Here is a 13,842-nt window from a genome sequence, read left to right on the forward strand (position 1 = left end):
ATAGGAATTAAAACCATAAGTTGTATAATATTGATTTATCTGTCTTACCATCCCTCCTGTTGAGACATGTGACACAGCATGGCTCAATATAGTAGCCCATTTGAATAGTTTTTTTTTTTTTTTTTTTTTTTTCTCTTTGCTAATGTAAATTTCATTTTGTAGTTTTGCACTTTGAATTGCGTTCTTGTTGTGGAACCCTCATACTGGCTATCAGTATAGATTGTACCATCTTTATTTATTTTTAGTTTGCATGCCTCGGTTAATGCTACTAATTCAGCAGTTTGTTCGGCCAATTCCTGACAATCATGCCGCGTGCCTTCATCAGGTAAGGGTGTTAGCGTGGCTGGATTTAAGGTTGTGCATCGCTCAACAGTCAAATGTGGTTGTGACAGCAAGATGGCCATGCAAGATAAATATTTTGCAGGTGTTAAAAACGCCATATTGGTTTGCAATAGGAGAGCAGACCCTGTATGTGGGTCCTTAAGAGTTAATGGATGAAATAACACAATCGTGGAACTGCTCTCTACTGCCATTGAAGCTGCCACAACTGCTCTGACACAATGCAGTAATGCACACGTCACGTTGTCCAATTTAGTCAAAAAATAAGCCCATTTTTCTTAGTATATCACCGTATTGTTGTGTAAGTACGGAGGTCATGTCATAGCTTTTACAATCTACCATTTGAATGAATGTTTTATCATTAAATTTGGAAGGCCGAGCGCAGCACTGGACACCAAATGTTGTTTAATGTCACAGAAGGTCTTTTCCGCCTCTGTATTCCATAGAACAGGTGATGTCATTTTAAGGTTTGCTTCATACATCAATTTTGACAATGGTGCAATAATTTCTGCATAGTTTTGAATCCATGCTCTCCCTTAATTTGTCAGACCTAAAAATGACATCATATGTTTCTTTGTTTGTGGTTTAGGGTTTTTTAAAACTGTAGCTTTTCTGTCTTCTAATATAGTCCTTCCTCCCACACTTAGATTATGTACCAGATATTTGACTTGTTTTTTACACCATTGCAATTGATTCTTGTTAACTTTATGTCCCTCCTCTGCTAGATGACGCAGTAAGGCTAATGAATCTTTGCATGTCGCGCCCTCCTGGGGGAGTGAATTTAGACATGCTTGTTATTATTACTTGTGAATAAATGGTTGGACTTTCACAGTAACCTTGTGGTAATCTAGTAAATATATATTTTCTCCCTCAAATTTAAATGCAAACCAAATTTGACTGTTCTTTTCTATTGGTATAGAAACGAAAGCATTGCTTATGTCAATATTTCTTCATCAATTTCAGTGAGGATCATTTGGTCCAATCATACAGGATGCATGTGTCTCCCTTCATCAGCCTGCGTTGTCCAAAACATCGCATTCCTGATTAGACCAGTTGACGCACTGTATTCCAGTTTGTTTTCTATTTGTCGCCAATCATTTGTCTCCTATCCTTGTTTCAGTAATGTTCCCACATGTTTCCATTGTGACCCATCATCTTTGCACAATGAAATACGTGGGACACTTGTATTTTTATACAGTTCCTTTAATTTGTCCGGTAAAATAATTCCTGCCGCGACTTTTGCTTCATTGTCTGAGTACAGATAATCTACAATAATTTTATCAGGTGTCGCATGTCGTAACTTGTTTTCATATACTGGGTCTTGCATTGGCGTGTTTTTGTACCACAGTGTTATATGCAGCTCATCATTGTTTTTTTTTTTTATCTTCTATTTGTGTGATAAGCTGCAAGGCTGCAGACAACAGGGCCTCTCCCATGTTTAACGGTGGTTTGTCTGGGATATCGATTGTATAATAGAATGTACTCTCTCTGTTTTCTAGTGTCATATAGAGGTTGTCTCTTTTTAATTCATGTTTTCGTTTCACTACAATATTTTTATTTGAAGATGGAATGAGTATAAGTCCTAGTTGGAATAAGCCATCTCTTCCCAACAAATTCACAGGGCACTCCGGGACTTTGAAAATTGGCATTTTACAAGTTCTCCCCTGAGGGAGAACTCTCTCTAATCCACACAGGCTCAAGTTCAAGTTCCATGGCAAAAGTAATTTGCGTATTTGCAGATTTAACTATTGCCTTATGTCCCGATAGTTTGGAACCTGGGATCTTTTCCTACATGCTTTTGTATCGCAAGGAAATTTCATTTCTTTCCCATTTATTGACAAGGTTATTTCAGGTTTTTTTTTTTTTTTTTTTTTTTTTTTGTGTCCAAACTCAGAATGTCCTGTAAATTGAAATCCACTTCCTCATTCTCTGTAATAATTAAACAAGAGGATTTGTTGAGTTGGGAATCAGGTTGGCTTAGTCATGCGGTTGTTTGTCCATATTCTCTGTTATTTTTCTTAGGGCAGTTACGTGCGATGTGGCCTTTATCTCCACAGCACCAACAGATGGTATTATCATAACATTTTCGACCATATCTTACTCTGCTGCGTCCTCTAAAATTATCTCCCTCTTTGCCTCGATAGCATTTCTTTTTCTCCTATCCTTTTTCTCTTTTAGACGCCATGTTTAGCCAAAAAGTAAGTCGTCAAATCCATCTTTTTCCATTTGTGATATATTATTTTTTGTGTCGACCCTCTATTTTGTTTCGAAGTTGAACTAATTTTTGCGAATTTAGCTAGCCAGCGAAACCGTATTTGGTTATCCGCGTGTTTAAATGTTTTATTTTGGAAGGGTTTTGAAGTTGTACACATTGCCAGTCTTTACACGTCAGGCTTTCTGTTGGATTCGTTTTATTGTTATTGTTTCCCATTTTTGTGAATTTGGAAGTCAGTTTATTTGCACCTAGAGTGACCTAATACTGACTTTATTCAAACAATGACTGGGTGACAATGAATGTCTGAGTTATGGTAAACCTCAACCTTCTACCCCAAATGGGGCGGAGGATTCTTGCCTCTGCTTCCAAACTCAGTTGTCACTTACAATCCAGTCTCTTACATCCATACTTTTACACACACACACACGAAATTAGTAACGTTTTAACAAACACACGAAAACATGGAAACACGGAAACACAAAGGCACGGAATTTTAAGTACGTCTAGGACTCCGCCGTCCTTTATTTTTTAAATTTTTTTTTTTATTTTAACACGGAATTTTAGCACGTATAGGACTCCGCCGTCCATGCGGAATTTGTAGGACTCCGCCGTCCATGCGGAATTTGTAGGACTCCGCCGTCCATTTACTTGCCAGTGACTAGTATTACACAAGGTTTATTTCGCCGCAGACTTCTTTGTCGCGCGATACATTCACTCTTTAAAAAAAATTAAAAAATTTAACTCACCAGTCGTCTTCAATCCTGTGGATTGTCGTCAACCTTCAGATCCCAGTTGAGGAGTACGAAGACCAGTCCCGGAAAGGGTCTCAATTGCCGTGGCCACGGTCTCTTAACTGGGTGTCGGCTCCACAACTGGAATCCTCGGGTGTGTTGACATCCGGCTCGAAGGACCAATTTACTGTTGGATTTATCTTGCCCAACATTATAAAAAATAGACACAAAAGGAATGAAGACGCTGGTTTCTTTTTCTCATGAGGAGGGCGCATGGGAGATTGTTCAGATTACAGCCTCTCAACACGCTCTGAACAATCTCTCCCGTCGCTCCTGCATTTATTTGAAAATAGGGAGGTTTCTAAGTTTACAAGACATAACGTACTAAGCTACAAGACACAACACACTAAGGGTAGGGTTTCAAGGTGAAAACATGGCACCTGCCACGTCCCGGCCACGTCCTTCTCTCAGATGATTCCTGCTGAGTCATCTTCTTGAAGGCGAGACATCTTTCTTTCTAAACATTGTCCATAATACTAATGCAAGCTAAGCAAATAAATGATAACTTCTACAATATATCCAACACCAGGCGTCCTCTTAGTGGCTGTCTCACAGCAGGGCGGCTTGGAAGAATGCAGCTTATCGAGTTGTGGAGGAGGTTTTGGCAACTGGATCAGAGTCACTTATGTATAGTTACAATGATTTACATGCCGTTCACTACTTTCATTTACCCATTCTTGCGTGTGTGCATCTGTTTTTAGACTGCATCTACGAATTCCGCATTGGGCGCCCATTGTGCCAATTGAACGTTACCACAGTGACGTTTGACTCAAGTCCACCAATCAAACGACACAATCCAGTTACATGACCGTGCAGGTTGCCTTCGCAAGCCAATTAAAAGTACTCATTTTGGGGAAAAAAAACAAAAAACAAAAAACAGCCGCGCAAGTTTTTTTTCTTTGCAGACTTAAAAAAACAACAGCTTTGTCATGCAGCTCTTAAATTGTGACTGCCCAAACTTGGATATTTCAGCCCACTTCTAACTTGAGAAAACACCTTGCGGTAAGTTACAGATGTTTTTATTGTTGTTTTGACAGTGGATATGGCAACATTAGCCCTGTCTTATGGTGTCGCACACACATCTCTAAGTCTGGTCAGCAGACAGCTTCTTCAGGAAGTCATTGAAGTGAATAAAGCAAACCATGTTTCTGTAGGGCCCAATGCATGTGTTGATGGTTTTTGGGCAGTTAAAAATCCATTTGGTGGCAGGTGTGTGTTGAATCCCATGTATTATTATTTATTTTATTTTATTTGCTGTTCATGCTCTGATTTAAAAAAAAAAAAAAAAAATCTGAAGTTACTCACAAGTTACTCTTTACTTGAGTAGTTTCTTTGAGTACTTTCTTACTCTTACTCAAGTAAATATTTGGATGACTACTTTTTACTTGTCATATTCTAAAGTAACAGTACTCTTACTTGAGTACAGTATTTGGCTATCCACCTATATATATATATATATATATATATATATATATATATATATATATATATATATATATATATATATATATATATATATATATATATATATATTAGTTTAGTTTAGGCCGATTTTACAGCTTGGTAAGCTTTTCTCATGATCCCACCTCCTTTCTTTCTTCTTTGTTTTTGTGCAGTGGCCTATGCATCCGAGATGTGTGATATTCTAAACCGGGATCTTTTTTCCCCCTGCCACAAGTACCTCAGTCCAGTGCCTTTTCACCAGCAGTGCCGCTCAGATACCTGCAAATGCGGAACAGGTTGCTTTTGCTCTGCTGTGGCCCACTACGCCCGCCACTGCCGCAGATTCTCCATCGTCATTGACTTCCGATCACACATACACGACTGTGGTGAGTATTGGACACATTCATGTTATGTCGTGGAAAGACAGTGGTCCTCAGTCTCAAAATGCTGGTTTGTTCTAGGATTTCCATACCACAGTACTGACAACTTGACAGATTAGTTGACCATTTCATAAGGAAGCTTCAGTCCCTTCTCCTGAACATAAAAGCCAACAAGTTCAAACAATTGCAAGCAATGTAAATTTCTGACTGTTGTTATCACCAGCTAATCGGTCTAATCATTGACTCAATTGAATCTGAATCCATTTGAAAGGGAGCTTTGGGCAGAAATGCAATATAATGTTTAGAATGTTTTAAAAAATGTATGATACCTCTAATTAGAATAGGGTTAGTTTGAGGTTGTTAGTGATGCCTATGTTCTGTGAAGGGATGAACATTTGGATAACTGATATGATTTAGAAGATGAACTGGGAATGTGGGAATTATCATCGAGAAATCAGAAGGAAAAGACACCAATAATCAAAAGGACTAGGGGCCTCATGTACAAAGAGTTGTGTGGATTTTCTACTGAAACATGACGTACGCTTAAATCCAGAAAACGCCGTCAGCACAAAAACATCCAGATGTATGAATCTATGCGTACGCGTGAATCCAAGCACATTTCCTTTGTACATCCCTATCAACGTGGAATTGAGCGCACATGTTTGAGTAGCCCACCCTTCCCTGTCCACCCCCATATTTAAATATGCAAATCATATTTAAATGTACCCTGCACCGAAGATCACAATCTCAGCACGATCAGAAAAAAAGAAAATGAACAAGGCAGTGAAGAAATGGAATTTTTCTGAATGTGAAGTTGAGACGCTGCTCAATAAAGTGGAGGTGCGCAAGACTCTTTGGCACGCTATCCTCCAGCGTTAACAACAAGCGAAAGAGGAGTGAAGGAGACTACGTGTGTGCGGCTGTCAATGCTGTGGTGGCAGAACAGCGCACACACGCTGTACTAAAAATGTAGTAGTGAGAGAGAGACAAAGGTGGCTGTGAAGCGGAGGACAGATGTCCACCGCCAAAGTGTGGCCAAAACTGGTTGAGCAACCAACGCCGAGGGCCTCACCCCGTTTGAGGAGAGAGTCGCTGCAATCATGGGTGACACTGCTCTCTCAGGGGTGGTGGGAGTATATGTGGCTGACTCCGATTACCCCCAAGGTAAATACCATGTATTTTTAGAACTCCCAACAAAACACTCAGCTATATGAGATAAAGGTTCATGCGTAAATGTTGTATGGTATTTAGTTTGTAATAAAGCTTTTGAATCCAAATAGGAGCGTGTCAGCATATCAAAGAGAATATCAAAGACTTTGCCTCATGTTTGATTACTCAATTTATTATTTTAATACAGAGGAGAGGACACGCATTCGCAGCCACGTGCTACATGTCGGGGAATTCTGCCCCTGTCCCCGGTGTCTCTGGTGTCACAGACGTGGAGGATTCATCCACCATTCCCGGGATCTCCTCCAGCATTCCCGGCGTCTCTGACACAATTACGCTTCAACAAGCGACTGCTGCTGCCTGCCCGACTGGCCGTGTCCTCACCCGTGCTGTGCTGGTGTCACAAGAAGAGATTGTGAGGGCAATAGGCAGCATAAATGATCGCTTTGATCAATTAATAGGTGTCCTCACAAATATCAGTAAATCATTCAATACACTGGTTAACAAGTGAATTCGGAGTCCTTGCCTCTTTTACATTACATTAAATCAAATGTTGCCGGGCGTTTATTGTTCATCAGTGCTAATTGTTCAACTGTCTCTGATGTGCAGACTGATTTATTATAACAAGTTTCCCAGCATCACCTCTAAGTGTCGTCAAAGGACCAACCGCGGTAGAAACGTGCCATGAAGCGCCAGCCATGAAGTTAGTGTGAGGCGCCGCACATTTCCACGGTCATTTCACTCTTGATACATCTGAACTGATCTGTGCTGTGACAAAGGACGTACGTTTTGTACATGAGGCCCCAGGATACCTTTCTGCTAAATAGTATACAAACCCTTCAAACCCTCAAATTCAAACTTTCCGCTGATGTTGTCTGCCTCTCTAACAACAGTGGTCACCTGTCCCACCACCATGCAGTATGGTGTGTGCGTGTCATCCTGCCAACGCCGCTGCTCCACCCTCTCTTCTTCGCAGCACTGTGGTGGGGAGTGTGAAGAGGGCTGCGTCTGCCCACTGGGATTATTCTACAACAAACGAACACACACCTGCGTGCACAGGTCAGGCCGGCTGAGGGGGATGGGTCTGAAATCAACACAAACAAGTTATATGATGAACATTCACCCTTTACTATATTCAGAAATTTCAGTGGCTGAAATGTTTTGGCTGCCGGAAGACTTGTCACCGAAATAAAGTCATAGTCAACAAATGTTTGCGATTCACAAGCAATGCCTATTGGGCTTTGTGGACTGTGTAGTTGAATTGACTGGGACGTCACTACATGCATTTTACACACAACCGGCAGTCACGGTTTGATAATGACATAGTTGTACACCATAAACCACCATAAATGTTAAATAAGGCACACATTCAACTAGGGGTAACATTAAAACACATTAACAACAAAAATGAAAAAATAAATCAAATAACAAAAATAATTATTACGGCAATAATTAAATTTTGCGTGTTGCAATGAATTGTGGGAACCGCGTGGCTTTACCATCATTATGCTCGCGGCTAACCCAAACTGCAGCGTCCCTATTGTCGCCCAACCTTGCTGCTTTCCGCTGTTCGGCTACTAAGGTGGAATGCTTGTTGCATGCTATGTATTTGGGCCATCCCAGCTACATACGAGCTACAGCTAATGCAGCTAAATACGTTGCTGGAAAGGCTGGAAGCCAGTTCAGAAGAAAGTGCTCACCAAGAGCATTAGCGGCAGGTGTATTTGAAGCAGCTAATTCGGGGTGTTGCACAAGTACAGATCGGGTTGGTTGGTTGGGTGGTCAAATTGGCCCTGATGTGCGCTTTTTGAGATCAGGTTGGGACGCATAACAAGCGGTGTTTTGTAGCTTCGAGCTCCTCACAAAGAAGTGTACGTGTTTTGCTGTTGCACCTAATAATGTGTACAAGCTTCAATAGAAGCTTTGCAATCACCGAGAGGTTGGACCAGCTAAGTAAGAAAGACATGGTGAGCATGATCGTTGAATTGGCTTTGAGGACAGCCTCCGGAGCTTGCGTCTCAGAAGTTGCAATATTGATTTCCACTGGGGGGGCTGTATAGTGCCCCCATGAGTAGGTGGTCTCAAAAGGCCGAGGGAAGGTCCAGTGTCACGAAAGTGACAACTTGCGGACAGTTTGGGTGCAACAGGCTCCTTCTCCCCATATGTTAGGTTGTCAGTGAGTCAAGTTGAGGCGGTTGACACAGGCAGGGGCCGTTGCACCTATGCCCAAATTTTGCATTGAGTAAAATAAATCAGCATAAAACGACCTAGCAGGTCTTGCCGAATGATTTGAGGTTCTGACTCAATGGGGAACGCGAAGACAGGGTGGACCACAGTATATGGTCCAATCGCCCAGAGTAAAGGCACCACAGAGTTCACCTGTTTGTTTGTTAAGGAGAAGGGCCTTACACTCACTGGGCAGTGTCAGAGGCGGAGCGTCTGGCCAGCACGTTGCAACATGTCCTGAAGTTGGTTGAACAATGATATGGACATAACTGTTATGTTAGCAGCGGTGTCAACGAGTGCGTTGTTCTTTAGTATTTGTTGAAGTGTGGGTGACAAGCAGAATTTCTGCGACCTGTTTTTATCGGCAAGGTCACCTTAAAAGTTACCGGAAGGGCTGTTTTTCATGGGTGACAAGGGTGTCTGTAAAATGTGAGGGCTCCAAAGGGTCCTCCTGAACTGCGGAGGCAGTGCTTTCAGGCACCTGAGACCGGTGGTTGTGTAACCGCGATTTGTGTTTCACCCTGTTGTGGAGATACTCCTCTTCTTCGTCTACCAGGTCCATGGAGTCATGCGGGGAGTCACATGATGTGGTCGAGGACCATTTGTTGCAATGGGTTTCCATTTGCGAGGTTTGGTCCTCTTAACGGGGTCCCTCTGGTCAAGGCAGGGGTTTGTGCTTGTAGTAGCCCCCGACTGTGTTGTAGCCTCGTAGCCCTGCAGGTGGTCTCGATGAGACCTATTTTGAGGGTGTCGAGCTGGGTTGGATTAGAAAAAGGCATATTCCCTGTCACAGTGTTGTGGTCTGGTCGGCTGGCATTTAGTTTTGCCTGGAGCACAGGCCGCACTATAGACAGCAAGTTCCGTGGGTTTAGTATAACGCTTTTGTTGGTTAGCATAGCTTTAGTCCGCAAACTCATTAATTCAAGACTACTTAGCATGTGGGTACAGGCTGCAGCACCCAATTCCCAATTGGTGTCTGGGTGGAGGTTTTCTACAAAGAGCGTTTTGATGTTGTGGTGCTTTTTCATATTGGGTTCATGAAGGCACCCAAAATATACATTGCGCAAACGGCAATAGTACAGAAGTGGGGATTCACTTTGACCTTGTTTAACCGTTAAGGCAGGCACTCAGTTTAGTGTTGTTATTGTTTCATCAAATTTGCGGGACAACAGGGTTGCCACTGGGTCATGAAACCTCTTAGCCAACGTGGCTAAACAGTATAAAAATATCCTAGCCACGTGTGTAGTTATCTACAACATCACATGTGTTTATGTGGCTCAACCTTTGCCACACTGAGCCAGTCTTCGTCACTTTGAAGCCAATAAGCTTTTAACGACGAGGGCCCAATTAAAACTACGTGGTCATCAATCAGGACTAGGGCTGAGCAATTTGGGAAGATACTCTGATTGCGAATATTTTGATTGAAGTTTATCTTCAGCGTTATTCACAAAACACAAAAGATAAATGATTCTATAGTATGACCAACACAACACTGGATATAACCAACAAATAACTATTTCCTGTAGGCCAGGCCTAAATGTTATGATAAATTGATATGAAAAACAAATCTTTATTTTACTATAGAATTATAAAAAGAAAAACCATGCATCGCAGTAGAATACAGGAAGTCCTCGATTTACGAACGAGTTCCGTTCCTACGCTGGCGACGTAACGAATTTCCGCGTAAGTCGGATTTCACCGTTAGTCGAAATTTACGGCGAAATACTTCTGTTACGGGTATTGTCCCACGTGATTGTGACAGCAAGCTCAGTGTATGTGGGCATGTGCGTCGACGTGTGAGTGAGACGGGACTGCACAGGCGTCGTCCAGTGGGACTATGAAGGAGGAAGGAGTGCGCGCCGATGCGAGTGTGTACAGTAGCAAGTGTAGTGATGGCGACCGGGGAAGAGTAGCAATTAGCGGAGGACCCGTTGACGTTGAATGTGCAGAGGAGCTAATAAAGCCATTAAAGCAGCAAATCGGTACTTTGTGCCTTTATTGTTGCCGCCACCCAGCTCAGCTGTGCAACGAGAGAAGGGAGTTAACCCCTGCGTCTCCCGACCATGGTCAGGTGACCGTAGCAGGAAAGGTTAACACTTCGTATAAAGAAACTAAAATACATTAAAATAAAAAAAATAAGATGCTGTACTTACCATTACTGCTGAGCGTGTGGAAAAAAGGCAAAGATACTCCCGGCGCACAAACACAGACAAGCACTACGCACTAGCTAATCAGAAACACTATGGTGCTGGGACAAAATGGCGGACGAGGCACGGGCGTTAGGGTTAGGGTTAGTAATAGGGAAGTTAGAAAGGCATTAAAGAGGATGAAAAATGGAAAGGCAGTTGGTCCTGATGACATTCATGTGGAAGTATAGAAGCATCTAGGAGAGGTGGCTGTGGAGTTTTTGACCAGCTTGTTCAATATAATTCTAGCGCGTGAGAAGGTCCCTGAGGAATGGAGGAAAAGTGTGCTGGTGCCATTTTTAAGAACAAGGGTGATGTGCAGAGCTGTGGGAACTATAGAGGAATAAAGTGGATGAGCCACACAATGAAGTTATGGGAAAGAGTAGTGGAGGCTAGACCCAGGACAGAAGTGAGTATTTGCGCGCAACAGTATGGTTTCATGCCTAGAAAGAGTACCACAGATGCATTATTTGCCTTGAGGATGTTGATGGAAAGGTACAAAGAAGGTCAGAAGGAGCTACATTGTGTCTTTGTAGATCTAGAGAAAGCCTATGACAGAGTACCCAGAGAGGAAATGTGGTACTGCATGCGTAAGTCTGGAGTGGCAGAGAAGTATGTTAGAATAATACAGGACATGTACGAGGGCAGCAGAACAGCGGTGAGGTGTGCTGTAGGTGTGACAGACGAATGTAAGGTGGAGGTGGGACTGCATCAGGGATCAGCCCTGAGCCCCTTCCTGTTTGCATTGGTGATGGATAGGCTGACAGATAAGGTTAGCCTGGAATCCCCGTGGACCATGATGTTTGCAGATGACATTGTGATCTGCAGTGAAAGCAGGGAGCAGGTGGAGGAACAGTTAGAAAGATGGAGGCATGCACTGGAAAGCAGAGGAATGAAGATTAGCTGAAGTAAAACAGAATATATGTGCATGAATGAGAGGGGTGGTGGGGGAAGACTGAGGCTACAGGGAGAAGAGATAGCAAGGGTGGAGGACTTTAGATACTTGGGGTCAACTGTCCAGAGCAATGGTGAGTGTGGTCAGGAAGTGAAGAAACGGGTCCAAGCAGGTTGGAACGGGTGGAGGAAGGTGTCAGGTGTGTTATGTGACAGAAGAGTCTCTGCGAGGATGAGGGGCAAAGTTTATAAAAAAGTGATGAGGCCAGCCATGATGTACGGATTAGAGACAGTGGCACTGAAGAGACAACAGGAAGCAGAGCTGGAGGTGGCGGAAATGAAGTTGTTGAGGTTCGCTCTAGGAGTGACCAGTTTTGGATAAAATTAGAAATGAGCTCATCAGAAGGACAGCCGAGGTTCGATGTTTTGGAGACATGAGGGCAGTTGGTGTTCGAGAGGAGGATGCAGGAGATAGGCTTACATGGAAAAGGATGACGTGCTGTGGCGACCCCTAAAGGGACAAGCCAAAAGAAAAAGAAGAAGATTGAGTTAAGACACCTCGTTGATGGTTTCAGCTGGTGAACCGTTTTCTCTACAATTTGTTGGTCAACTATCAAATTCTGACATGGTAATTGAGTTTTTCCTGGGTGGCTTCAGATGTAGTATCATTTTATTATTTTGCAGATTTGTGCTGGTATTTAACCTGATGGAGTGTATTTTTTCACTAAAATAAGCAAATTCATTGCATTTATCTACTGTTAGGCGTTCTGCAGACATCTGATTCGAAGGGGTTGTGAGCTTGTCAACGACAGCAAACAGAGTGCTAGTATTGTTGAAGTTCTTACTGATGATTTCAGAAGTGTTGCTGTCTAGCCCTGACTAACTCTTGGTTAAAATTACAAATACTTTGTAATATTTGTTCATGCATCGTCAATTTGGAGTTCAGTTTTTCTCCACTTATGTTCTGCTTTCCTACACTTTGATTTAGAGGTCTTTACCATCATATGTGCTCCTCCATGGTGTTCTAGGTCGCCTCAAGATTGTCTTAGTTTTAATAGGAGCGACGGCATACATGACATTTGAGATTTTCCAGGTGAAATTATCCAAAGGTTTATCATTTGTCTCAGCATTCAGTTTGTTGCACAGTTACAGTGGGGCAAAAAAGTATTTAGTCAGCCCCCTATTGTGCAAGTTCTCCCACTTAAAAAGATGAGGGAGGCCTGTAATTTTCATCAAAGGTATACCTCACCCATGAGAGACAAAATGAGGAAAAAAAAAGTCTAGAAAATCACAGTCTGATTTTTAAAGACCTTATTAACAAATTATGGTGGAAAATAAGTATTTGGTCACCTACAAACAAGCAATATTTCTGGCTCTCACAGACATGTAACTTCTTTAAGAGGCTCCTCTGTCCTCCACTCATTACCTGTATTAATGGCACCTGTTTGAACTCGTTATCAGTATAAAAGACACCTGTCCACAACCTCAAACAGTCACACTCCAAAATCTACTATGGCCATGACCAAAGAGCTGTCAAACGACACCAGAAACAAAATTGTAGACCAGCACCAGGCTGGGAAGACTTAATCTGCAATAGGTAAACACCTTGATGTGAAGAAATCAACTGTGGGAGCCAATTATTAGAATATGGCAGACATACAAGACCACTGATAATCTCCGTCGATCTGGGGCTCCACGCAAGATTCACCCCATGGGGTCAAAATCATCACAAGAACGGCGAGCAAAAATCTCAGAACGACACGGGGGGGACCTTGTGAATGACCTGCAGAGAGCTGGGACCAAAGTAACAAAGGCTACCATCAGTAAAACACTACACCACCAGGGACTCAAATCCTGCAGTGCCAGACATTTCCCCCTGCTTAAGCAAGTAGATGTCCAGGCCTGTCTAAAGTTTGCTAGAGAGCATTTGGATGATCCGGAAGAGGAGTGGGTGAATGTCACATGGTCAGATTAAACCAAAATAGAACTTTTTGGTAAAAAACTCAACTTGTCGTGTTTGGAGGAGAAAGAATGCTGAGTTGCATCCAAAGAACACCATACCTACTGTGAAGCATGGGGGTGGAAACATGCTTTGGGGCTGTTTTTCTGCAAAGGGGCCGGGACGACTGATCCGTGTGAAGGAAAGAATGAATGGGGCCATGTATCTTGGGAGTTTGAGTGAAAACCACCTTCCAGCAGCA

At 42.6% G+C, this 13,842-nt stretch overlaps 1 protein-coding gene across 1 annotated transcript in view; it reads left to right on the plus strand.

Moving 5' to 3' along the window:
* The window catches only part of otog (otogelin), a 178,412-nt gene that overhangs the window by 43,886 nt on the left and 120,684 nt on the right, over positions 1–13,842 (plus strand). The window contains 2 exon segments of the mRNA XM_061701282.1: positions 4,962–5,174; positions 7,229–7,394. Coding sequence (XP_061557266.1) covers positions 4,962–5,174; positions 7,229–7,394 — 379 coding nt within the window.

Source organism: Phycodurus eques, chromosome 2 (genome assembly GCF_024500275.1).
Source record: "Phycodurus eques isolate BA_2022a chromosome 2, UOR_Pequ_1.1, whole genome shotgun sequence".
In the NCBI taxonomy this organism is placed as follows: Eukaryota; Metazoa; Chordata; class Actinopteri; order Syngnathiformes; family Syngnathidae; genus Phycodurus; species Phycodurus eques.